At 43.1% G+C, this 23,527-nt stretch overlaps 1 protein-coding gene across 1 annotated transcript; it reads right to left on the reverse strand.

Moving 5' to 3' along the window:
- Positions 1 to 9,415: 9,415 nt before the first annotated feature.
- On the reverse strand, positions 9,416 to 22,861 carry LOC143331927 (CD109 antigen-like). The gene is made up of 32 exons (XM_076749091.1): positions 22,782 to 22,861; positions 22,527 to 22,678; positions 22,408 to 22,436; positions 22,040 to 22,273; positions 21,813 to 21,935; positions 21,669 to 21,708; positions 20,511 to 20,592; positions 20,334 to 20,427; positions 20,073 to 20,193; positions 19,860 to 19,969; positions 19,573 to 19,764; positions 19,161 to 19,265; positions 18,996 to 19,058; positions 17,817 to 17,987; positions 17,573 to 17,725; positions 16,832 to 16,901; positions 16,568 to 16,652; positions 16,311 to 16,428; positions 15,727 to 15,840; positions 15,291 to 15,509; positions 14,908 to 15,049; positions 13,823 to 13,999; positions 13,627 to 13,708; positions 13,284 to 13,515; positions 12,991 to 13,162; positions 12,729 to 12,919; positions 12,172 to 12,327; positions 11,948 to 12,013; positions 11,112 to 11,251; positions 10,832 to 10,985; positions 9,816 to 9,918; positions 9,416 to 9,618 (listed from the first exon to the last, which is right to left on the reverse strand). The coding sequence occupies exons 1-32, from the start codon at positions 22,859 to 22,861 to the stop codon at positions 9,416 to 9,418; spliced, it is 4,173 nt and encodes a 1,390-aa protein (XP_076605206.1).
- Between the last annotated feature and the right edge of the window lie 666 nt (positions 22,862 to 23,527).

Raw genomic sequence — 23,527 nt, forward strand, 5'->3', positions numbered from 1 at the left:
GTGGACCTCAGATGTTTGAAGTGAGCTGCTAGAAAAGGAAAATTCCACAGATTACAAACAATAATTCAACAGCAGCAGACACTGCAGCCGCTTGCCAGTGATGGTATAGTATGAGCAGATCAGGCGGAGTCAATAAGGAACAAAAACAACATGGCTGACAGCTGTGTGAGTGAAGACTTCAGCAGACAGGTTGCTTCAGATGTGGAGGATGAGGGCACAAAGAGGTTACGGTTCTAATCGTAAACCTGGGACCATCCATCCTGGGAACAGAGAGATAGATGGTCTTAATTTAAGAGCGGGGTCTCCCTGTCATCACAACAGTTTGAGAGTTTGAGCACAGCAGGAGACAGGATAACAAGGATAGCCACAATGGCAATGACGGCGTTAAGGCCATGTCTTGATCTATAGCCTAAGCACTCCAAATCATCCCTTTATCTTAGTTTTATGCCGTGAAGGTGGCAACCGAAGACAAAACCGATGATTGAATGATGACTCACTTACAGTGCGTCAGTTAAATTCCCCCCTAACACGAGTCTACACAAATCCACATTCAAAGAAGATACTGTATCGGGTATGTCTCACCGTCTGAGAGGAGACAACAACATGTCAAGTTCAAATTCTGATAAATTGGGCAGGTTTCTTGCAGAGAGTAAAAAGAGGAGCTAAACATCAATCTTATGTCTGTTTGTTAAATTTGAAAACCAGAACAAGCAACTAGTAAACTTAGCTTAGCATAAAGACAGGAAGTAAAAGGGAAATGGTTGCATTGTCTCTGTCCAAAGGTAAAGAAATCCAAGTACCAACACATCTAAAAGTCACTAATAAACACATTACTTTAACACAGAATTTCAGCTCGTTGTCTGGCAATCTCACAGTGACAGCAGGACTGCAGGAGTCACTGTCCATGGGCCAAGACTGGAAATTGCTGCATTCATGCAATGCTGAATAGAAATAGTCCAGAAAATTACCTGCCGTAAAATGAAGGGTTTGGTCCCAATTCCAGCCGAATGCTAAGCTAATCGTCTCCTGGCCTCAGCCTCATATTAGCAGACAGATATGAGAGGTGTATCGATCCTTGGATTTAACTCAGGGAAAGAAAATGAATAAGGGCCTTCATAAGTCTTCAAAGGACCTAACAAGTAGTCTTGCATTCTGTATCCCCTAGATGTGATGCAGTGCAGACTTTTCAAATCAGTTGGACTCAGAGTGCACCTGTAACAGTAATTCGGACTTGATGCTTACTGCAATGGATCCCACAACTCAAGCATGTTTCAAGAGTTCACAAATTGAGTATAATTTCTTATTGTACAGACATGAATGGAAACCAATGGCTGCCGGAAATGTTGGGAAAATACATACAAAACAACATGCATTAAAAAATGCTAAACATAAATGTAAAGTGTAAGTCTATGTAATTTGTAATGAAGTTGGTTTGTAATTAAAACTGGACCTCAATAGCAACGAGTCATTTCTTATACTGTGCATCTGCACACTGTGTCTCCAGTAGGTAACTGAACAGAGGCGTGTGGTGCAGCAGTACTGGCCACAGAGAGGCTCAGAGCTTCTTGTTTTGGCTCTGCAGCTTACAGCCGTCCATTAGCCCCTGCTTGGTTCCCTTCCAGCCGTCACATATGTCGTCCTGACAGACGTTCCTGTTCTGTCTGCCATGGCAAGAGCTCAGCTTGTCTCCAAACACCAGCAGATTGACAGGGGGGATTTACAGTTAAGTGTAAAAATCAGGAGCAAATTGGGTGTGTTTCCCTGAGGGGTTTGATGTGTCTGCAGCCTCCACTTGGGTGGAGCGCCTGTTCACTCATTCGTACTGTACATGTACATACAGATGCTGTCTGGAGCTGATATAAAGAAATAGACATGACATGGCAAGTGCACACGTTAAAAGAACAAAATACGGACTGACTCAGATTTTGCTGTTTCTTTATGACTCTGTGGGTCTATGACTGTTTGCCATTGCACAGCTAGAGCTACATACAACATGCAGCCATTGCCAAAAAAAAAGTACAGTATTTAGCGTCCTCACATTGCCTTACCAGAGGAAAAACGGGAAATACATTATCCTCAAAATAGCTATAGGACATAATATTTTGCATCTACGATCAGTCCGATTCTTCAACAGATCAAGTGTTTATGCTGCCAATAAATAAAATTTAATGGGACAGAAAAGCAGTGCTGAGTAAAAAGAATATGGAAAACATTACAAGCCCCATTAAGGCTGTAAAGAGAGAACTGGATGCACACTTTAGTTCACAGTGCCAAAGTCACATAATCTGTTTTCTAGAAGTGTCCTCTTTAGTTGCTGTCACTGCTGGATGTCCACTTGACAAAAGGTGCAGTATGGCCTCACCGACAGGATCCAGGTTGTAAAGTTTACGAGCCCGTGACTGTGAATGTGATTGTACAAGTTGAGTTTGTTTTGAGCAATGTGATCATCAAAGGTTACATCTTAACATGTGCAAACATACTGGGGACTTTTCAAGGCTGCATGTCTTTTATGATCTGGATTTATGACCAAATATCACATGTCTGAATGTCACTGCTGAGTGAGTAGCACACATACAGATACATCCGTGCTCATTAATTGTAATGGAGTGGCAACATTTTACACCTGAAAGAGTTTGCTTTGATTATCTGGCCTGTGTCTACACAGGGTGCCTCCCTATAACTCTGTCACTCACTATATTGTAGTGGGCCTAAAGCAGCTTACAGCTCAGTAGCAAAATGGAAATACTATGCCTCTGAGTTTTATACCATCTGCCCTCCTGCAAAACTCCTTAAACTGTGACAGGAAATATTTAGACAACAGGATCAGCTCTGTTGAAATCACAGGACAGATGGGGCCTGACAGAGCTGTGGACAGAGAGGAAGAAAGAGAAACAGACCTTTGCCTGATGTATTGCCCGACTTCGTCTGCAAAAAATATGGTTGCTCTCTGAATAGCTGGATTCAATAGATATTATTGGAACTTTAAATCATTTTAAGCCTCTTGTGCTGTTCTTCACACAGAACATCTTCAAATGTTGCTTTCAACCTGCATAGCCCAGCTTTCTGTTTGTAGTCTGACCTCTTTTAACTCTAACCTGAATTAAAATGAGCCCTGATGACATCAATGGGGGTTATTTTTTCAGACTTTGGAAACTCCAGAGCTTCACAAGACATTATACATCTGTTTTCACAGGCTTAGTAGTTGTCCCTATGAGATGAATTGGTTGAGCAAGTTTTCCACTGTGAGAATCAGTTGCACAGCTAGAAAGACACTCTTGTAATAAAAAAAAAAAAAACTTTTAAACTCAGGAAAAAAAAAAATCTAAGTTTTAAAAATATGAAACGTGATTGATCACTGAATGGAAAGTTAGCCTACTTCCAGAGAGGTCATGGGTCAGGCTCAAGGGACAAACACCAGCCCCAAAGGTTGAAGACACTATGTTTGTCCCAGTTCCCAGGCATCATTTCAGTCAAGTGAAAAATCCCATTTATTCCTCACACAGCGTTAGAAATAAAGGGTTGCATCAATTGAGGAAATTTAATTAACGATTTGCTGTGACGACGAGACAACAATTGGTCATATTTCTTCCAGCGCACTCCATCTCAACTGTGACTCAAGCATTACCAGCAGCACTCGGGTCCCCCATTTAAGCGTTCATTATCAGCGAGCCATACGTCAGCGGAATAACAGAGCAGGAGCGTTTATTTTCTCAGCCCCCACCATTCATCAATCCCGTGATCCCTGCTACTGCACGAACCCTCACGTCACATGTGTTTAACTCAGCCTGTGTGTTTCCTTGCCCGCAGTAATCAAAGCAGTTGATCGCACAAATCCAGATGATTCAGTCTGTGTTTGGGTCCCAATCAGACTCCAGGAACTCCCACATAATAATCCTAATGTCAGTCAGATATGTCTGTGCAAACACACATGTGCTGCTTTCATAAGTCTCCCGCTGCCTGTCACACATAAACAATCCTTGATTTCCTCTCCTCTTTTTTGTCTGTCCAATTCTGTCTTATGTCTGCATGCAGTACAAATACACACAGTTGCACATACACATTCAGGAGCGGTGGGGTAGACCTATTTCCACCTGTTTCTGATTACTCTAAATTGGGCGGTGAGATTGAGGAAATGTGTGACAGTTGAATCTGGGGTAGCAAAACTGACCCTGGTGAAAAATGAGTGGAAAACTAGGCGAGCACCTAAGTGAGAAAAGTCATACTCACACTTGGAGTCAGGGTTTGCTCTCTTTGTCTGTGTGCAAGACGTTTAAGTTTAGTCTGTCTTCTACTGTGAATCATTCATCCTCTATTCACTCTCTCACACTCTAAGACAGGCTGGATAAATGGAGCACAGTAGTGATGAGTCAAGAAACCATGTCGAGCCAGACAGGCTCAATCAATCACACTCCAAGAGCTGGTGCTGGTGAAGCCAGTGATGCCCATTCACCACAATGAAAGCAGCATCAAAGGGCCTGGAGAGGAGCTGAAGTGTTCATTCACTCGTCACACATATGGAAACGTACACGGTGGCCTATGGAAGTAGCTGTGAATGTTGGTGAAAACCACAGACAGCAGTGTGGTACTCAGACCTGATCTGGGACGTCTGCTACGTTTCACAGTCCTGCATGGCTGTTTCCCCGAACTCACAAATCTCTTTCTGCAAACATTTCATTTGGATATTTTAGTCAAAAATTTGTTCATTTAGGAAAGACTGTGGAAAATAAAAACTCAGTGAATGGAGGGAAATCTCAGTGATCTACGCAGGAAGCTGGGATGTTCACCACATTAGTTTAGTGCATTAGCATGCTAATTTGCTATAAACAGAAAGTACAACTGAAGCTGATGGAGATGTCATTATTTTTTCAAGAATGTAGTCTGGCACTACAGGAACAGCCAGAGGATCAGCAAAGTCATTACTGTTCATCCTCTGGGCACCATGAATGTCATTCACATTCATTAGCTGCTGAGATATTTCAATCTGGACCAATGAGGTGGCCGTCCATCTGACTGCCATCCCTCGAGCAATCCAACTGGCATGCTGGATTTGTCTTTTCACTACATAAAGTCTGACGGTTTTAGGAGATAGCCATGCAGGAATACCATAGGTGGTGTGCATTCGTCCCCCCAAAAACATGAAAGCGGCAGATAATTATTTAGACAAACTGTGACTCAAAGACACAACAACGCCTCAGAAAAAGTAACATGCAACCTTAAAAACCATGTTTGCAATCAGCCATAACAGAAAAAATAAGCAACTTCTCACGGGTGATGGAGGAGGCCGTGGGGAAAAGGAGGAGGACGTCCAATAATAGGACATTTTTTCTCAAATAGTCATTTCCTGTACACAAATAAAGACATTATCCCCCTAAACTAATGCAGAAAAGGCACAAATTGGTGCATAAACGTACACCAGAATTCAGGGAATTAAATATTTGATGCTCAAAATTTGACGAGGGGGGAGCCCCAGACTCCCCGCTGAAAGAGATGAAACAGAAACCGTTGAGGAACATGCTTTGCAGTATTTGTCGGTGTGTGGTGACCTGGGAATGAGAGCGGGTTGATGATTCTGTTGTGTGGTATTCTGTCTCATTGGGCTTGTAGCAGCTCACGCAGCTGAATGACTGGAGCCACGCTTGGAGACAGTGACTCACTTAGGCACACACATTCACCTGCGCACAGACACAGACACTAATCACCCAGACTTAATCTTTGGTAGTGACCACAAATGAACCAGACTCCTCATGTTTGGCATCACCTCCACCTGAGCGGATCATACCATGGTGATAAGATCAGGCACGGCTTCTCTGCAGCAGGATGACTGCGTGGACCTTCAGCACGGCATTGTTCCTCCATCCCCTGTGGATTTGTCTGTCTGGGCCGGCCTGTGCAGGGTCGCCTGGGGGTTGTGTAAATACACACTAACTCTGGGTGGGATGGAAGCTCAAAGGGATTTTCCATGACTCGCCTCGGTGAATGGAGCGTGCCTTGCCAAACGCATCATCCTCCTCCCAGTCGCAGTCGTCTAGGTATAGCATCGCTGGGGAGTTGGGAGTTTTCCCTTTGATTCATCTTCGCTGTTGCTGCAACCCCCAATGTCTGTCACGGCACCGTCAGCATTGGGTTTCCATATGATGTGGTTGTTTGTTGTGATGGTGATTCTTTCCTACTGATGTCATCCGGAGCAGGACCACGGGGAGCATTTCAGTACCACTGTTTTTGGAGCGAATGTTTTACTGAAATGAAGCACCAAACTTGCCAGAAGCCCTACCTAACTAAGTTATCTGACACTGAATAACTGCAGTTGGAAATGCCAACTTTTAAGTCTTTTATTACGCAAGTTATCTTTGTAATATCATCATATGTCATATTATTGTCATAGCTGAGGATTCAAAACAACAAGGGTACTACACTTAAACACACGCTGCCTGACTCCTTTTTGATGAGTGTGTTTTGATAAAATCTATTCAACAGGAGGCAGATTTCTTCTCAGTTACGCAACACACCCGCCTTTGAAGATTCATCGGCAAACCCCGGCCGTCAGCGTGAACTGCTAAACTGAACAAAACACACAGACTCCATCTTGCCTCCTGTCACAGTGAGGCCAACAACAATATTGCATGTTTCTCTAATAGCTCCCATCAGGAGATGAAACTCATAAATAACCATCTCCTTCACTTTGTTTACCCCGTCCGCATCTCCTTGGTGACAGGCGAGCTGCCAGCATAATTCCTCTCTGTGAATATTAATAAACGTCATCAGACTCAATGGAACTGATTGATGAGTTTAGGGCTCAGTGTTGTTCTGGGCACGATATGACCCAACCACAAGCTCCAGAAACTTCTGCGGAAATAGAGAGGGGTGACTTCTGCGAAAGCGTCACTTTGGGAAACATTACATTTTGTCCTTTTTTGATCTCCCGTTTCTCTTCACAACAAAAATGACAAAGTGGTGAAAGACAGGCTTCCTTCGACTCATCGTGATCCCTTAACGCTTTCACTGCCCTTGACCTAAAGTCTCTGTCATTTAAGGCCACTGCATTAGGAAGTTGTCTGACATAGTGAATGCATGACATCATGACCAGCGTATGCCTGTGATTGATGTCTGTTTTTGTAGCCTGACCCACAACAAGGCCCCTGCTCAGTCAGGGTCATTTGTCATGACCTTTATGTGTGTGGTGTTATGCCACATGAATATAACCTATTTGCAGCAGAGCCGCAGCATAGCTTGATTAAAAAACACATTTATTTACAGCCAATAAAGCGCATAGGACACAACTGACCATTTTTAATTATTCTGTACATCACAGAAACTCCACTCCAATTCATTAACTATTTAAGGAGTGGAAATAATCCCCGACATCACATCCTGCTTTCATAAGCTCTTGCTGTAGTTGCAGCAAAGTTATTATTCAATCACAGCCATACAAAGTGTGCAGGCCAGAAGTATTTCCTGTTTGTGATAGTATCAGTTATAAGGGCTTGAGAGCTCACCTAAGAGTTGCAAGTGTCGCTATTATGATACCAAGCCTGCCATCTAGTGTTCGTAAACTGGTTACTGCAGCTTTTCGGCTTTTTGGGAAACAAGCACTTGCCAAGAGCCATCAAAAACAGTGTACATTTTTATGGAATCTGTGCAGAATTGCTTTATTTATACTTTGAGGTAACTGTGGCTGTGCAGATGCCAAATATTTTCCATCTATACATAATGTTTTGAGTGTGTGTTGTCCCCTTTTTCTGAAGTTGCTTAAACTCCTAGAGGCTCCTGGCCTGCAGTACCAGTCAGAGCAGCATGCTTATATAAGATTATGTCTTATACCAACAGCATGTGTGACAAGCAGGGGGGTGTCAGTGTGGTCACATATGGCCAAAATCTGCAATATCACAACATGTTCACCATAACATCACCGTATCTACTTAAGGTAGAGGTTCAAACTGTTGTTGCTGGACTTATGTAGCTTCGCTCATGTCACAGTATCTTTACTGATGGATGCGCTTAATTTTAAAGTAGGCCAGAAGCCTAGAGAAGCGATTTTGGGAGACGCTGTTGTAAGTTGTAACTGTTTATTACATTCAAATTGTGTATAAATATGTCAGAGGTAAGTATTTGTTTTTTCGTGTAACAACTGATGTTCTCAGCTTCATTCCATGTCTGTTTTTGCTTATGAACAAAAAGCTTTATTGCCCCTTGAGGGAAATTGCTTTGCCAAATGAGCCTTATAAAACATCTTAAACATAAAAACCAGACTTGCATTGCCATCAAAGCACAAACATCGAGACAGCATTAAAAAAGGGCATAAGGCTGATCTCCAAAGAGGTCAAAGGTCAGGTTCAGATACAGAACAAACCATCTCACGCTGGTGGAGATTCAACAACCTGAGAGATGCTTCAACAGGACAAATATTTGATAAATTCAGGCTTGATCATCTTCAACTTTGGTAAAAAAAACAAAAAACAAAAAAAAACTGTAACCTTCCACTCACTGGTTTTCATTATGCTTCTATGGATTATATGTAGAAACTAAACGTCCGTACTGTTGCTATCTCCAAGGTTAAATGAAATTATTGATTAGCAAAACGTAATCATTTTCAGGTGAATATGGTGCAAAATGTTTATGTAGCACAAAATGGAACATGGGGCTGAAATCTTCGAAATAACTCATATTTCATGATGCGTCAACAATCCCAAACCTTTTGTCTGCATGCTACTGCAGGTCAGTCTGCATTCCTTCAGCTCAGAGTTTCATGATGTGGCAGAAGGGAAAGGCAGACTTTATCTCACCCCAAATGATCTTACAGGGCATCTTCCTCCTGGGTGCCATATTTACACTCTAACTCAGCGAGGTCTGCTTCACACAAACAGGATTGTTATATAGCAACATGAATAAGAACATATCAAGCCCAAAAGTCAGTCATTTGTTGAAGAGTACAGTAGAGCTGATGTTATTTTAGCTCAGACAGCTTCACGTCTGCATTTTCTGCCACAACGGGGACAACAGGACACACGTGGAGCTGAGAAATAAGTCATTTTCATTTGTTCAGTTTGCACATGAGCTCTTGATCCAACTTTCTTTTGCAGTCATGTGGAATCGTGTGGAGAATGGCAGGTTTTATGAACCAAATAAGGAAAATGATTTTATTTGTTTTCTAGTCTATCAAATCCAAACAAATATGGCGAGTACACAAATGAAATTTAACAAAGAGGTTTCCGAAGACAAAGTCATTTGTCATTCACATTCTGTTCATAAAACATAACACATCGTAAACAGGAGATGGCCCGCGCACTGAGCAAAAGAGCAGCATGCAAACAGGCCTCTAAACATTACAATCATTTGTCAAGAAATCATTAAAGTAGTGTAACGTATAATAAAAAACATTTAAAACTGCATCCAAAGTGTATCAATTGGTTCAGGGTAGTTAGACTTCAATAAAAAAAGCAGTGACTCCCAGAAACAGGAATATCAAGCTGTAGGTGGTGCTGCTTACTGAGCGGGATGACAGCTGGGAGGACACCGTCAGCGTGATCCCTGGACGACAGCGATCGCAGTCCTCACCACAGAAGAAGCAGGAGTTCAGGTTGTGAAGAACATGTGAGTTGTATCCTCTCATCGCTTTTCTCGCTGTGAGACAGGGAGAGTGATCCTCAGTGCATTACCGTTCATTCAGTCCATCACAAGACAAAGCAGACTTAAATGGCATCGTTAGAACAGCACACTGGATTTCACTTTCAGGCTTGTGCTTTAAAAAACATTTCGCATACATGCGTTTTGTACAAGGAAATTACAGCAGTTAGCTGACTGTTTGAAACTGTACTCACTAGGTTCATAGTAGTCTGAGACCTGCAGCACAGCATCCTGTACGTGGGCCACTTTGTAATCTCTGTTGACTGGAAGTCCAATGCAGACCTCTGACTTGTTAAGCTGCAAGTGGGACCAGAAAAGTGAATGATTGCATTCAGTAAAACACAATATACCTGACATCTTTTTCTATGAATTCAAGGAGCTAGAGGTGGGAGGAGAGAAGTCAGTGAGAAACGCAAACACATCTCCTTCAGCCTCCTCACAGAAGCAAATATTGTCTTACATACTGTAAATATGTGAGTCTAATTCATACCACAGAACAAGGGGAACCCCTGTTTAGCTGAAAACCTTTAACAAAGGTAGGAAACCTTTGTTAAAGCCTCCACTGTCACTGCATAATACTAGCAAGTGTTCACTGGGCATCAATATCTACTATACTGTGCTGTATGTAATGGTAATAACTTATTTTCTCATTCATAACCATGACATTTATGAGCTTAAATGCTAGCAGCGAGCTAACTAACAACCACAGCTTGGATATCTACAGTGTTTTAGGCTCTCTGTTACATCTTTTAAACTGTGGCTGTTTGCAGGCCCTTGCAGTAGCTACTACTGTGAACACAAAGGTCATGTTCTCAGTCTTTTTTCAGGAAATATGGCACTTTTAATGTACCGAGGAGGAGTTTGTATTCAGAAATGACACACAAATTGCATCATGATGGGTTTTGACCTCTACTTCTGATAATGTTGAGACTCAGCATAAACTGCTTTCATGCAATAAAGAAATAAAGATGATATAAAATAGAAGTGTTTAGTAATCCCTCACCAGAATGATATTCTTGGCAGTGAAGCGAAAGCTTTGAAACATCCCTTAAATTATCATGTTGGGAAATAAAATTTATGGGAGAAAAACCCATAAACGATCATTTGACTGAATAAAAACAGGCTAAAAAACAGATTCTGTCTTCTGTATTTTCATGCATTCTAGTCTTTCATGCCTGACCATGAAATGCTAACATGATGAAACACTTACTGAATCGAGGTAGAGGCTGACTTTCTCAGGCTGTACCTCCACCTTCCTGATAAGATCTGTTGGCGTAGCTCCAGGTGAGAGGCTGAAACCACTGAGCATGCCCACATCCAGTATAGCCATGCCTGTATGAGGTACCACCTGATTGTCCTTTAATCTGAACAGGACAAAAACAGAGAGGTCATATGAACTGAGTCCCTTGTTTTGCAGAATGACAAACGTATTTTACTCTAAAAATGACTTTAGGTTGACACACAGGTCTGTCTGTGCTGCTGCTCTGTACCTGGTGCATATGGATAACAGCATGTGATTGTGGTCTTCATCCTCAGTGACGTTCACATCCAATGAGAAAGCCTCCTCGTGCATGGTGTGCTGGAGGTTCCGTGAAAATGCTTTGCTCTCCAAGTTGTAAAAGACATTCAGCTGGAAGGATTCAGGCAGATGCTTAAAAATGTAATAACTTGGATTTAAAGCTCAGCTTAAAAGCTAAAGTTTACTGTGCTGGATGTCTGTGATATGGATGATTAAGTGCAAATGCCTCAAGGTCACAAAAACAGTATCTGCGAGAGGCTTGAGAAAACGCTCGGCTCCAAGAAGCAAACACGAACAAAAGACTGAATCTCTGTATTTGTTTACATGTTTCAACATCAAAGCACTGACTCACAGAAGGTTAAAAACAGGATATGTAACAGACGGTGGTCTGGAGACGAAGACAACAGGTTGCAATGCTGAACACAGTGGAAAGATTAACCTTTCACCTCCTCTGAGTGATACTATCTGGACACACTGAACGTAGACAGGACCTCAAGCTGCGGTCCGGATGTTAATGACTGGGAGTCTATTATGACGCCGCATTTGAATTTAGCTGCTTTGGTTTAGCTTTTACAGTGCACTACATTGTGCCGGGTGAAGCCATCGAACGCAGCTGCTGTGTTCAATTTATTCTGGTCATGCTCCAGTTGTTAAGCTATTCTTTATGTTGAGCTGAATATGTTGCAGGTATGCAAACATTCCTGCACTGTGAGGGAAAGTTTGGAGTTACATGGAGAAGTTTAGCAGAATGCAATGAATGCACAGCAGTACAGCACAAAGGAGGACAATAACACTGTATGACTTTACCTGAAATATTGCAAATCCTCTTCCCTCCATGTATATATGTAGGTCCACATGTTTGTCAGCATTAATCTAAGAAATAGAAAGTAAATGTTGGAAAATAAAGAAAGTCCAGGATGACAGCAGCATCGCCACACAGTACAGAGAGTAAAGCATCAAATTAAATATCTAATATATCAAATCATACAGAAAATTGACAACGCGCTTCAGATCGGACCCACTTCTCTTACCTCTTGGCTCTGATACGTCCCATAGGTGGTGGAGTTGATGTGAAATATTGACTCAAACGAAGATGTCAGGTCAGATATTTTGAGCCTGAGGTTGATGGCATTGGCACCACTGAAGGCGGCGTAGTAAGCCAGGGCCTGGAGGCCAATTATAGTGTCCTGAGGAAGAAGAGAGAGAGAAAAGGTCAAAACACCTGCACCTGGAATACATGACGGCACATATCCTTTGGTGCAGACTCGGGATATTTTTACAATATATCACCACAGTTGACAACTTTAATACGAGGACACTACGAGAAAATCAGACAAAATCCCCAAAACCTTACAACTCCAGTCAGCCTCCACTCCATCAGTGGGTCAGAACTCAATCAACACACTCATCAGCAAGCTAAACTTCACTAGTGAGCGGCAGGTTTCACTTGTAAATGTCAGACGATGATGCAACGTTTCAATATCTTCCACATGAAGATGCTAAAAACTCTCAATTCTCTCCATTTTATAGTGTTTAAACAGGTCTTATTGTGCTTCCAGCTGCACAGTTCAACAGCACTTTCTGTCACCTGTGTCGTCCCGAAGCCTCCCAGATGATTTCTCTGCCTGCTCAACCATTTCATGAGCATGATGCCCTCCACCAAGCTGCCACGCTGTCGAAGAGCCAGCAGCACATAAGAGGTCATCTCGATCTGCGCCGAGCGTGGCTGCCAGCCGTGTGACTCCAGGCCGGCTGAAGAGCTCCACATCATGACTCCATCTTTAGACAAACCACGTCATCGGTCATACAGATCTATCATGCAGCACAACTGACATTAGACGCTGAATTACCTCTGTAGTCTGCCCTCCTGCTGAGCTCAGCCAGGGCAGCGTCAGCCACAGGGCTATTAGCCAGAGCCAAAGCATAGGCCACCAGACACAGGCTGTAGTTACTGAGCCCACCGCTGGACACTTTGTCCTCCAGGTACCTCTGGGTCAGGGACACATTACCTGAGTACATGTCCTTCACACAGAGGAAACAGACAGATCATTACGGTCATTGGACGTCTTTTACTCATATTCTTTATCCAGTGTAGAGCAGTTAAATATGATATACTCTGACTACGATTTCTCTCCTGGCTCACCACATAGCTGTCGTCCTCCAGCAGTGCCATCAGCACGTAGGCAGTGAGTGCCACTGGACCATTATCCAGTCCTCCCTGCATCTCTGTGTGGATCAACCTGCCCACCTCACTGAACTCGCCCTGTGGTCCCTGCTGTTTCAAGAGCCAAATCATGGCCCTGGTCAGGACGCTCTGGTCTACCTGCATGTAGGGCTGAGCCTGGAGGAAGCACCTGAGCACGAAGGCCGTCAACCTGGGACCAGAGAAAGGAAAAGGGGCATTAGAGACGGAGAAACTACAGTATTTTTTTATCTGAATCAACATGAGGTGTCCTCTCATAAAAGATAGAAAGTATAGGACCTACCATGTACTACCAGTGGAGCTGCTGCCAAGAAAAGCACTGAATGAACCATCAGGTCGTTGGAAGGACAGTTGTCTCCGATATCCTTAGAGCAGAAAATAGATCACAGCGCTCAAAAGATGGCCTGTTACATCTCCAGAGCAGGAAAGAACCCTGACCAGATTAATCTGTATACATTCACTGTATGTGAGTGACTGACCTTCCTTCATGTAGACCTGAGCTCTGCTCCGGATCTCCTTGCTGTCCTGGGCTGACTGGTCCAGGTACTGCAGAACATAAATACTCGGAGCAAAGTGGATCATGTTCTGCTCCCCACAGCCAAGAGGCATCTGAACCAGCGAATCCAGGTTACTGATGGACGGAGCCAAGATATCACCTGTGTAAAGCAATACAGGGAAGGAGGAAGGATTTAACTGTTGCGCCACATGTCCACTAACAGGGACAGGAAGTGTCTGACTAATGACTGATGGTTTTGGTGAGTCTTATTTAGTTTCTGTTGAGTTTGGTTGTGCTTTACGGTGACTTATTAAACTGGTCTTAGTTCAGTGAAAGACAGAGACTTGAATTCAGAAGGTGAATGTTTGTATTTTTTTGTTTAACAAGATACAGAAAGAGTTTATGAAGACTATTTCCTTTGTTGATAGTCTGTGGGTTTATTTATTAGATTAATAAATAAACATAGCGAACTCGCTGCTCACACACGTCTCACAGCTGAACGTGGGTGAATATATCACAGGTTGTCGTGCTGACTGCTGACCCGCACGTAAAAGAAAATACCTTCAAAATGGCCACTTAAAAAGTCACAGCAGTGATTTTAATTACTGCATGGAAGGATGGAGGGGAAACTGTAAAACACCGATCACATTCAGGCTCCATCCAGCACATTTGCTTGATGTGTAATAAAGCTCACTACCACAAAAAGTGCAGAAACCACAAATTTGGTTCCGACTGAGGAAAATACTGATGCTTGCCTTTCTACCATGACAAATGCCCAACATCCCTCAACCTGAATGGAGCCAAGCCAAACAGCCTGACAGCTGTTCAGAATCTGCCCACCATAAACACTCCTGTTTGATGTCCATCGTTTCCATTTTTCAACATTCAGTACTAAATGTTTTCAGGACGGCGCTGAGCTCGGTGCTCATATACCCCAAGCTCATCACATGAACACAAAGGAAAAATGCGAGCACGTATTACACATGCCTAATTGACTAGAAGTAAACAAGGACAGCTCTCAGATGGAACTGCCACTGGCACAACAGGGAGGACAAATGGTAGACGTACCAACCAATGCCACATGGGCCCTCTGGCTGCCCGGTACCACATCTGGTGGAAAGGAGAAGGAGACGAATCTGGAATTGTTGTGTTTCATTGGTGCCAGCTCCAGGAACAGAGTCTCTGAGAAGGACTGTTCAACTCCCTCAGGCTTCGGAAACATGGAAGTAATTCACTGTTATCATAGGATTAACCATATGCCACGTAGCACCATGAATTTCACACTGCAACCTTAAGTCTAAATACACTTTATTACCAAGACATGCATAGCCAGAAAAAAAGGATGGGAGCCAGCAGCCGCTTTGCCACAACCCCGCTATCCTCAGCTTCACCAAGTTAGACTGAACGCACTAAATTCAGAGTAATTTTCCAATGTTTCCATCATACCACACCTTCACAAGCACTCTCCAAACAAGGCTGTCTGAGGCCTCCGCAGATACGGCGTCCACAGATATTTCCGCCATGCCCAGAGCCACAAGCCTTATAGGGAACAGCGCTGAAGCAGACGCATGACTCCCTAAGATCAGTTTTTGGGCATTTACCACAGAGACATCCCCGTTGTCTGCCAAAACAAACTCAAAGGCCTCACTCTGCGCTATCAGAAGGATGACCTGTGGAGAGAAACACATGGGAGCACAATCCTTGAAAACACAGGAAGTCACTGTCTGTGTGCCATAAATGACAGTGATAGGCCTTTATTATGGGGAGACACCAATCAATCACCAGTGAGGGAGTTTCTTGTATCCAAAAAGAAAAGTAATACAACAGGTCAGATAATTTACCAGACCTATTTGATCCGGAACATTCCACAAATGCAGTCCTTCATACCTCTATGTCGTGCTCTGAATGGTTGATGATGTTCACCTGCAGCACAATCTCCTCTCCTCTGATGAGGTGTGAGGGGACATCCAGAAACAAGGAAAAATCTTTGGACACGCTCAACTGTGAATGACAGGACATTAACTCATTCAAGCGCAGCTTTGGCTAACGTCGTTAGCAGCATACGTCAAAGCAAGGGAACAGGGCTCCTACAAGTTTACAGCCTTAGTATGACTGTTCATATACTAATGTATATGGGCTCTTTAGTTCTGTAACTTCCATTAGGCTACATTTCTTTAAAAGAGATGTGTAGCATTTTCACACTATAATGAACACTTTTCTTATTTAGCCATGCTAGCAGTGTGGGTCCAGGGATGGGGATGTCAGTGCATGAAACAGCTGGAGTAGCACAATGTTTTCATGGTTCCCAGAGGATGAACCCTTATGACTTGATCTCCTGACTTTTCCTCGTGCCACCATGAGGTTGAATCAGTTCCTCTGTCTTCTTTTCAGCACAACATCGTCTTTGCAAAAAGAAACAAGATTTGCGATAAAGACAAACCGCAAATTTGAGATTGTGAATATTTAGTTACTTTTTGTGGTGCAGGGGTGAAGCCCAAACCCAGATTGTCTGACATCACCAGTGCAACCGCTCTCAAAGACGTGAAGCCATCTGGCACTGTTATCTTCTCACTTGTCCATGTTTTATCACTGACGGAAATAACAGACAAAAGACTAACACTCAATTTATTACCCAGGCTTTGTCCTAAATATGTGTATGCAGTGAACTGTGCTCGTATATTTGGAGATACTGATCATTCATTGGAACCACCCACCCATTTGCACTCACCTAACATTAGCGTCTAACCACAGCAAAGATTCAGCGGTAGACAACCAGTGCCTCCAGTACCTCTCTACCATTAGGACATCATCCTCTGAAAACCCCAAAGAAGAGAGAGATCAGAGGAAGCACAGACTGTACAAATATCTGAGGAATGAGGATTTAATCCAGCGGTACTGAAATTGTGAGACCAATCCGATATGCTCAATGGCCACAAGAGGTACTCTAAATATAAAGCAGATGCTATATTAAAGGTTATCTTTGCTATCATACCATTTTCAGGTCCATCAGGCTGCTCTTTCTTATGCAGTCTGGCATTGGTCAGCATCTTAATATTACATTCCTGTGGTGTGAAAGACATGAAAAAGATGATAACTATGGTAATTCTGTTACGGTAGCTGTGTTTTCAGATACAAGTCAGCATCAAAGTCAGTGCTGAGAGGTCCACTATCAGGTCAAGCATCATCAGTATGACAGCCTGTGAAATATAGGTCACGTCTTGGCAGGTGATGTAAGATGTAAACCAGTCCAAACTCTGCAAATGTTCAAGGAAGTCTCGCTTTTTAAAATGATCTATTCTACCAAACACAATGCACGCCGCCAGAGCTTTGGAGATGAGGAAAGGTCATCTTAAGACAGCCCACTGTGGAAAAGCTTTGTTCTCCATCTTGCATCCATTAATAACCCTCAGGTCCTGCACTCAACACGCTAGAGTTACCAGCTCTTAGAAACAGCAGAGTCATCTCCTAACAAAAGGAGACAGATAGGTTACAGCCAGACTAACTGGTTTAGCTGTCACACACTGAATACCCATAGAATATCTGGAAAAGCAGTTTCTCTGAAGAATTAGCAGATTAAGGAGACTGGGAAGACTGGTGCTTTGAAATGAAACTGTGGTGGACAAAAGAGAAATGACTTTCTGAAGGAGGTTCACAGAAGTTTCAGTGATATTTTACTCTTTTGTCTAAAGACAAACTTTTTAAGCTTCAGGCTAAAACAAAAGGGTTTTCATACCTGCTCCACTCTCGAGTCGAGGTCAGCATGTGGAGGGTCACCACGTGTCCCCATTACCATGATCCCTACCTGGGAGCTGGGTTCAAGAGCAGTCACTGTGAGCGACACCCTCTCACCTGGTTGGGCTCTGTTACTGCTCCAGTTTAGGGACACCTGAGGAAAGCAAACACACACCCAATCACAGGCACGTCCAGGAGAGTCAGCCACCAATGAGAATAATATGACCGAAAAAACAACAAAGTACTTCATTGTGTCGGTTGATGGGGATGTGCGCTGTGTCACTGGTGACCTCTCCGTCAGCGTGGATGTAGTACACAGTGACACAGGCCTCAGGGGACCAGGAGAGAGTTGGTATCAGAGAAAAAGAGGAGGAAGTCTTTGTCCCAGCAGCCACCACTTGACCTCTAGAGCTCACCTGGAGGGACGACAGTAAATGGAAAGGATTTGTTGTTCGATTTGACCACAAACCTCGATGGAAAGCTTCTTTAAAGAAGTAATAAGTGCAGTGAGGCTCCCAATATGAGGTCATATTTTAGCATTGTGATACCTAATGAAAACATCATCTCTGAACAATGGAAAACACTGCTGGCTGACTGATGTGCTGATGTTGCAAATAAAAAAAAGCAGGGGATCCATGAAAATTATAGCCCTCTATGCGTCAAAGAAAAATGGGAATCAGAGATAAGCGTAGATAAATCTGAGGGGCATCTGGGTAACGCAACACACATCTACAAATGCCAGGAAATGGCGTGAATTCGGTTGAGAGGCTTGAATCTGGTGTTTTATTAGGCCTCACATTAAAAATAATCAAGTCCATACTCAATAGCTGTTTTGAAGGTTGTGAGGGCACATAAATGCTCATCACTCCCACATGTTCTGGTCATGTGAACATGAGAACATGGTTTGGGAGAGATATTCTTAAGTTACGTGATTCCTAAAGGCAGCAGGATATTGTGTCTTGGGTTGATAACAGTAGGTCAAAACTAGTATAAAATGGATGGACAGAGTGACAGATATATAAGGGATGTGATGGAAAACTGATGTTTTTTCTGGAGGAATAACCTTCACTTTTCACTTTCACCCTGATGTAAGCAGTCACATTTTAATCACATCTTACTTTCTTTTGATCCAATAACCTGAGAAGGATTATAAATTCGACTTATTCTCCATATTTTCTTTGCATTAATTCAGTCTTTTTTACGTATAGAACTTACTACCTGGGGTTTCTTTGTCGTAAAGCACTTTGAGCTGCAATTCTCGTCTGAAAGGTGCTATATAAATCACGTAATCACGTATTACTTACTTACTTACTACAATTATAGCGCTCTATGAGGTTCTTCATAAGGTTCTTCGGAAAAGAAAATGGCAAGTTATGTTATTTGCAGATGGCATAACAGCACTTAATATAGTTGAGCAAACATACCACAAAGTGAAGATTAGCTGGTTGAAAGGTGCTCTCCACGTCCAGCTGAAGAGGCAATCCAACCTGGAAGTTAAAACTTTTCTGTGACTTATGTCTTGGTTGTATAAATGACTTAATTTTCTAGTGTACTACAATGGTAAAAAAAAAAAACATGTTTAGGGTTACCTGTGCAGATAAGGTGTTGACTGGGGAGATCTGAATATATGAGCCACTAGGAGAGGAGTAGTTGTTGTAGACTGTCAGAGTCTCCTCACTGGATTGGAATGTTGCCTGAATATAAACACAAGATACAGAAAAAGGAGCCTGCGGACTAAAACGATGACTGGTGACACATGAACGATATCCTCAGTCTTTGTGTGGCCTTTGTGCTGATGTTTTTCACCTCGCACAGTCAAATCTGTGTCACAATCTGTAACACAAACTAAGATGTTTACTTAAGTTTACAGGTCCTGGGATCATTTTCTTAATGGAGAACATGTGTCTCATCCCACAGTACTGAAACTACTCCTCTTACATACAGCGAAACTGCTTTTCCCAGAGGACCAACATTCCAGCTACTGTAAATCAAATCACTCACCCTTATAAAAAGCATCTCTACTTGATCCTGTAATTTAAACTGAATGTGAATGTTCCTGTCCTCAGGCACTGGAAGTGTCAGAGTCGTAGGCTCAGCAGTCGTCGTGGATGTTCTCTGAGTGACTTCAATCACAGCAGAATACATTAGATCCACTGAGCTGAGGGGCTTTCTGTCATAACTAGAGATCCTTAGCTGTGGATATACAAGCAGAGAAGTTAGTTATCTCATGGAAATAATGGCTTGAGATAGACGTCAAATCAACAGAATAATAGCAATATTTCGCTCACTTTTGAAGAGAAGTGTAAAGATGGCTTTAGTGCAGGTGGAAAATCATGGAACGCAAGCTGGAATGTGTTCTTCATAAGCTGGACCTCACTCGTTTGGTTCACTTTAACTCCTTGGGTGACAAGGGAGGATGTAACAGAGTGAATGAACTGTGCGAGGCTGCAGCTGCGATGCAGACCATGTTTAAATCAACATTGCTCCCAAACATATCTCACCTGTGGAGCTATCAGTAACACTGGCAGCAACATGTAATCGGCCATCACTGCTGAGCCCTGATGAAGTGTGAAGGGCTTGAAGCAGATCTTTGCTGAAGAAAAACCCAGTTGACCCGTAAATCTGAAAAACAATGGCCAAACGTGAGCCAATTCCAATTAGCATGCAGACTCTTTAACCATAAACGCTGGCTAAAAGCACAGGGAGCCCACTTGTAGTGTCCATTCTTTCAAAAATGAGCTACAGGGACCGTAAAACCTCACCTCTTTGGTTTCTGTGTGGATGAATGGAGAGGCTGCAGATGCCAGAGTGACTGAGACATCGAGTGTTCCCTGTACAGGTTGTCCACTGGGGTAACTAGAGGGAAAAAACAAAGTAATGCTTGCTTAACATGTGTGCAAATGTGATTTTATTGCTTTGCATGAGCTAACTGAACTCACAGCGCTCTCACTGATCCTGACATGTCATCTCCAACAAGGATGTGTGAAGCCGTCTTGAACAGCACTTCAAAAGGAGGACGCTCTGCAACAGAAGGTCAGTAAAATTATGGAAATGACAGGTACTGTCTTCCTCGCTATGGGTTTGATTTCGAGTTCAGAGGGAACAGAGCAGCAGTGATAGATGGGGGTTGGCTGATGATTTAAAGGTCATCGCCCCAACAACTCGATAGCCAATTATATCTCATTAGCGAGACACATGGCGCCTCACATGGAGCTTCACACCCTTCAAATGATGCAGGCTGCTCTCAAATCAGGGTGGAATTTCTTTTTTTCAGCTGGTTGTCCTCCAGCTGAGCTCCACAGTAATACAGCTATTAAGTTTACCTACAGACTACAGCCATGCTAGCAGCTCTGTGAGGCTGTACTTATGGAAGTTACAGAGTTGAAGGCTAACATCAGCATGCTAACATGCTCACAGTGACAGCGCTAACATACAATCTTGAAGACACGTTTACTGTGTTGGTTTAGTGTGTCAGCATGCTAATATTTGCCAATTATCAATAAACACAAAGCACTGCTGAGGGTGATGGGAATGACATTAGTTTTGCAGGTATTTGATCATAAACTGAAGTATTTACAAAAGGGTTTTCTGTACACACAGTATTTAGAAGCTATCCTCTAGGGACCTTGAATATAAAAATACCAATCTACCAGATTTCAGGGGAATTTGTCCAGTAGTTGAGATATTTCAGTATAAATCTACGTCAGCCTCATGGTGGCTAGAGGAAAAGTGAGGGGATCCCCAGAGTTTCAGATTCACCCTCTGGGAACCATGACTGTCTGTACAAATCATGGCAATTCATAGTTAGACAGAGCAAGTGTCAGTAGATTAGGTGCTAATTAAGACAATGTATTCAAGGCTTTTTCATTTTTGCAAAGTGTGTCTTGGTATTTGTTGGTTATGACTTATTGATAACAAAGAAAAGTACAGGTAGAATTATATAATTGAAGTATTTCTGGTCTCACTCCAGCGATAGCTGTTGGGATATTTCAGTCTTGACCAAAGTAGTGGACTGGGTAACTGACCAATCAACAGTGCCATCCTTTAGAGCTGCTGACGTGACAAAGAAATAGCATTTCAAAGAACTGATCTATTACCGTTATGCTCCACAGTGAATGCTCTCTCATCAGTCACACCCTGTGGGGAAAGAGGATGGGAGGTAAAATGTTAGGAGATGCTTTTCTCCTTCACTTCAGTCTATTCATCAGCATGTTACCCAAAGGTGAAGATTTCAACCTCACATTCACTGCTGTTGTGATTGTCCACTGTCCGAGATGAGCCGTCTGGGATAGACTGAATTCCCGCAACACAATCCCCATATTCCCTGTGGACCCCCACCTGTCCACAACGTTCCCACTGGGATCCTGTGTGCGACAATAGAACGTTAGTCAATCTTCCCACCATCACACAATGCGCAGCTGAACATCTATTCAACTCCGCTGGCTTTGTTCAGATGACAGAGACCAACCTGTATAGAGATATCCACCCTGCCTTTGTATGGACGGTTATCCAACTGAACAGACACAATTCTGACTCTGACGGTATCACCTGGTTGGTAATGTGATTTGTCGGTTTGAATGAAGGTGGAGACATTCCTGGGGCTGAAGCTGACGCTGGTGGTGCTGGTGAAAATGAGACTGTCCCCCCTGTAGCCGCTCACCGTCAAGTTTAGGAGGGTATTTTTGGTTATAAATCCAAGAATCTGGAGTGATTGTAGAAGCATTTTTAGAAACATGTACATGCTCTTTCAGGCTTAATGGGACATATTTTCTCATCTGTGAGGAAAAAAAGAATTTTGAGAGAAGAAAAAACAAAGAGAAAGAAATTCATACTCACAGGAGGGAGTGTGAGGACTCTGGTCAAACCTTAAGAAGCAGAATGATGCTTTAGCCCTCTAAAAGCCAAAAAGTAATTATGCAAATCAAGCCTAAACCTCTATGCAATTGCACTGTCACCTCCTTGGAAGTCCTTTGTTTGGGCTACTTTGGTGCTGCCATGTGCCACTTCTGCCTTCACCCAGCCAGGGAAGTCAGCAAGGACGGTGACAGCCAGCGGAGTGGGTGTCCCAGCATGCAACACCTCTGGACCCGAGATCAGAAACAACACCCTTGCAGAGCAAGGAGGAATGGCTTTTTACTGACTGATGTTGGATCCAAGACAGAAAACATGGATTTAGGTATTCAAAAAAAATAACAAACCACGTCTCTTACCTGGATGAATCCTGAGTCGAGCCAGGCACAGCAGAACACACAACTCCCAAACACACAACCAGGGTCCGGATCCCAGCCATGCTTCTGTCCCCGGCGTCGCCACGCATTCAGCCAAAACACCAAACTGACAGCGGCTGCTTCGTGAAGCACAAGTGACCTGAACCTGCGCTTTACAAAACCCCACCTCTTGTCCTCACGCCAACGCCCCATGAGGCCACACTCACATGCTCATACACACCAGGATGCATACACATATTATCACACATGAATTCTTTGTCACACACAAAGGAGGAAGTGGAATGGGCTCACACACTCTTTAACGCCTTTGCCCAGGGGGATGCGTCTCGTCTGTCTATTCAGGGTTTGACAATTCCCAGTGCTGTCCAAAGCACAGAGAGACGCTCTGGCGTTACTTCATCCATACTGAGAAGAAAATATGTCTTGAATGTCAGAAGGAGCACAACTCTGCATGCAATATGTGACACAAAACCACCCGGGAGTTTAATTCTTGGCATGTTATCTGAAAATAGAGGCTGCTATTTCAATCTGCAGTGTTTTCGTAAACATTTCAATACTTCATACCGCCTCCTTGAAAAACAAGTCCATATTATCACAATGCAGCTATGTGGTAAACAGGTTTGACATTTTAATTAGCTTGTGACAACACATGACAACAGAATCGTGGGGTGTCAGCGAGGCTTTGTCTTGGGAGAAAATGAAGTTTACTTTGTTCAAACAGCCCCTAT

Source organism: Chaetodon auriga, chromosome 14 (genome assembly GCF_051107435.1).
Source record: "Chaetodon auriga isolate fChaAug3 chromosome 14, fChaAug3.hap1, whole genome shotgun sequence".
NCBI lineage: Eukaryota > Metazoa > Chordata > Actinopteri > Chaetodontiformes > Chaetodontidae > Chaetodon > Chaetodon auriga.

Excerpts from the sequence above, each read along its gene's own strand:
- LOC143331927 (XM_076749091.1), bottom strand. The coding sequence starts at position 22,861 with ATGGCTGGGATCCGGACCCTGGTTGTGTGTTTGGGAGTTGTGTGTTCT. Across the intron at positions 16,902-17,572 it reads TCGACTCGAGAGTGGAGCAG|GAATGTAATATTAAGATGCT; the intron begins GTATGAAAACCC and ends TTCACACCACAG. Across the intron at positions 12,920-12,990 it reads CAGGAGGGCAGACTACAGAG|ATGGAGTCATGATGTGGAGC; the intron begins GTAATTCAGCGT and ends GTTTGTCTAAAG.